Source organism: Xenopus laevis, chromosome 5L (assembly GCF_017654675.1).
Source record: "Xenopus laevis strain J_2021 chromosome 5L, Xenopus_laevis_v10.1, whole genome shotgun sequence".
NCBI lineage: Eukaryota > Metazoa > Chordata > Amphibia > Anura > Pipidae > Xenopus > Xenopus laevis.
The window spans coordinates 146,816,333-146,819,645 of record NC_054379.1 but is presented as its reverse complement, the minus strand read 5'-3'; the positions used below and the strand labels follow the sequence as shown (position 1 = coordinate 146,819,645).

The following is a 3,313-nucleotide window of genomic DNA, read 5'->3' as shown; positions in this document are numbered from 1 at the left end:
CATAACGTTACCAACATACTTGCATGCTAAGACAGAGAGAGAAGAGATAGGAAGTGCCTGAAAGTCTCACTGAACCAAAAAAATTCATAACAATAATAAAAAAAAAAAAACAGCAGGAATGTTCCCTTTTCTTTAAACTGTACAAAAATACGCCTGAAAATAGTTTAAATTTTTAAAAAAAGACTGAGGTCTGTTATGTATCAAAAATGTTTCAATACCTTTTTTTTTTCTCTACTTTTTTGTTTTTTGTTACTGAGGTCTGGGTTGTCTGGATTCAAGGAGGTAATAATAAAGGGAACCAGTTATAAAATTATAAAGTAGTTGTTGGCAAAAAAAATAATAAAAAAAAAATCACATTGTGACCAAAAAAAAAAAAAGAATAACCTGCACATTGTTTGACCTGTAAGAAGTAAACTCTTGAATCAGTTCACAGTTGTGTGTAAGTGTAGCAGTTGTGTCTGCGTCTTGCAACTCCCTGCAGATTGAGAATCAGATGCATAGAAGAAATCAGTTTTTTTTTTCCTTCTTCCAGAAAATTGTCAAGTTCCTTGTAGTTGTTTTTTCGTTTCCAGCAGAATAACATTAAAAAATAATAAAAAAAGGTGACCCCCTCCCCTTGAGCTGCCATGAAATAAGACTTTTTTTTTTTGTTCTGCCAGACCATCTTCCAGACCAATTTTTTTTTTAGTTTTGAGTTTTTTTTTTAAACAATTTCCTTTCTTCATTCCCCTATGTCCAATGTGGCCCTCCTCATCCTCTTCCTCCTACAGTGATCGCCCAAATTCAAAGGCTGGACGTTTATAGAGAGATAGATATATAAAAAACAGATGCAAGAACAGCCCTTTAAATCTGTACCGAGATGTTGATGGAGCTCAAAGAATTTTTGTGCCCCTCCCCCTCCCCATTGGAATAATAATAATAATTATTAACATGAATAAAAAAAAGAAAGAACACAGTTATTCAGTAAGTGAAGACCAAGTCTGAAAAGTTGGCTTCCAACCAGTCGCCTGCGATCATCTCGCTGAGTTCGGGGGTGCAGTAATCGGGGAAGTCGAAGTGGGAGCCCAGGCTTCCCTCGCTACAAGAGTCCAAGTCCTTGTCCACCAGGGAGAGGGAGACGTTTCCTGAGTTGGGGTCGGGGAGCTGAGGGTTCTGCTGGGTGAAGTTCAAGCTGAGATCGAAGAGGAGCTCGTGGCTGCCGGCGGGTGAGGTAGTCGTGGGGGCGGGTCGGGGGGCCAGGGTGATGGTGGCTTGTGGGATTGTGCTTTGCTTGGTGATGTTCTTGAAGTTGTAGTAGAGGCGGGTGCCGTTGCGAATGTCCTCGTACATACTGGCGCCTTCCACCGACTCGGCCGAGGATGAACTCAGGGTCGGACTGGCCGGCACTTTGGCCACATTATATTGTCGCAGCGGCTCGTCGTCTTCCTCCTGTTTAATCCTGATCTGCAGCTCGTCCTCTTCTTCTTCATCATCCTCCTCCTCTTCTTCTTCCTCCTCGTCCTCGTCCATAAAGACGCATTTCACCGCCGCTGCCGCAGCTTTGCCGGACGCTTTGGGGCTGCCGAACACATACTCGTCGCTGCCGCCGCTGTACTCGGACTTGATACTGAGCGACTTGGAGCCGCTGCCGCTGTGACTGGGCTTGAGTTTGGGGCATTTCCTGCCGGCGCTGCGGCTCTTGGGACTCTTCTCCGGAGATTGAGTGAGAGCCGGGGGTTTAGACGAGGCTGAAGGATCCACTTTGGGCTTTTTCCTGGGCCGGTACTTGTAGTCGGGATAGTCGGCCATGTGTTTGAGCCGCAGCCGCTCGGCTTCCCTGATGAAGGGGATTTTCTCGCTGTCGTTGAGCATTTTCCAGCGTTTCCCCAGGCGCTTGGAGATCTCGGCGTTGTGCATGTCCGGGGATTGTTCCATAATCTTCCTCCGCTCGATCTTGGACCAGACCATAAAGGCGTTCATTGGCCGCTTGATGTGCCCGGTGGCCGTTTTACACCAGTCCGGGTCACTTTCGTCCAGAGGCACCGGGCTGCACGCCATGAACTCCCCTTCCTCCGTGTCCGTGCTGGGCTCAGTGTGCTGGCTGCTGTCCATGTCTGCTCGCTGCACCATGGCTGTCACTGCAACGCGGGACTACTTTGGATTTGGCTGCCGGTGACGCGTATAGGCGCTACTGTTACTGCCAGTTCCTCACATAGAGCCCCTCTCTCTCCTGCTCTCTGAGCTCTCTCACTCCCTTCTGCGAAAAACTTCGCCGCCTTCCCACTCTACTAGTTCTTACAGGGACTAGAGGGATGACATCACTTTGCAGCTGGCCAATCGCAGCCCTCCTCCCCTCTGCCCATCCGAGCCGTACTCGCTTTACAGCCACATCCACCCGCCGCCATTGGAGCCAAAATCTTGCGGTGGGAGGAGACAGAGGAATCTGAAAAATACACTGAAACCGCTGGAGAACGGCTGGACGCTGCCTGCATTAACCCTTCAGCCCCTGCGCAGCCCGTGGGCATCAAAAACCTATTAGCCAAGACAGGTGCGACGTTATTGGCTAAAATACCAGATTTACTATCGCTTTACGGGGTGGTAAGAATATATCTAATATATATATATAGTGAATAAAGTCCCCTGTATTGTAAACTGTAAGGATATTATAAGTTTCTGCTTTTATATGGTCATGGAACCATATTTTACAACAAGGGGTACTTTATTTATTATAATGCACAAGTTTTAGTGAGTCATGTGACACAAATGACATCACTACTTACCGTTTATAACTGATGACATCACTACTCACCGTTTATAACTGATGACATCACTACTCACCGTTTATAACTGATGACATCGCTACTCACCGTTTATAACTGATGACATCACTACTCACCGTTTATAACTGATGACATCACTACTCACCGTTTATAACTGATGACATCACTACTCACCGTTTTTTACTGATAGCATCACTACTCACCGTTTATAACTGATGACATCATTACTCACCGTTTATAACTGATGGCATCACTACTCACCATTTATAAGGATATCATTTACAAGATATTCATGGCTTTTGTGTATTATAAAGATCATATTCAGCACTCTATATAAGCAGCCCTGCTGTCTGGCCATTTAATCCTTCAGCCTCCTGGTTACTTTTCAGTACCAGTTCCCTAACCTAGGCAGGTATATGTTGCCTTTAACCCATAGATCTTAACTGTACAGCTCTACAGCTTTGGCTGCACTACAAATCCCATCCTTGAAGGGCCCAAGGCCATTTCTGTGCTATGAGAGTTATAGTTGCACTTCCAGCAGCTGCGGTGGCACT

General features: G+C 46.0%; 1 protein-coding gene across 1 annotated transcript; it reads right to left on the bottom strand.

Moving 5' to 3' along the window:
• Positions 1-649: 649 nt before the first annotated feature.
• sox11.L (SRY-box 11 L homeolog) lies at positions 650-2,224 on the bottom strand. The gene is given in 1 exon segment (NM_001142362.1): positions 650-2,224. A coding segment is annotated over 1 exon segment (1,149 nt). The 5' UTR covers positions 2,110-2,224; the 3' UTR covers positions 650-960.
• Positions 2,225-3,313: the final 1,089 nt, after the last annotated feature.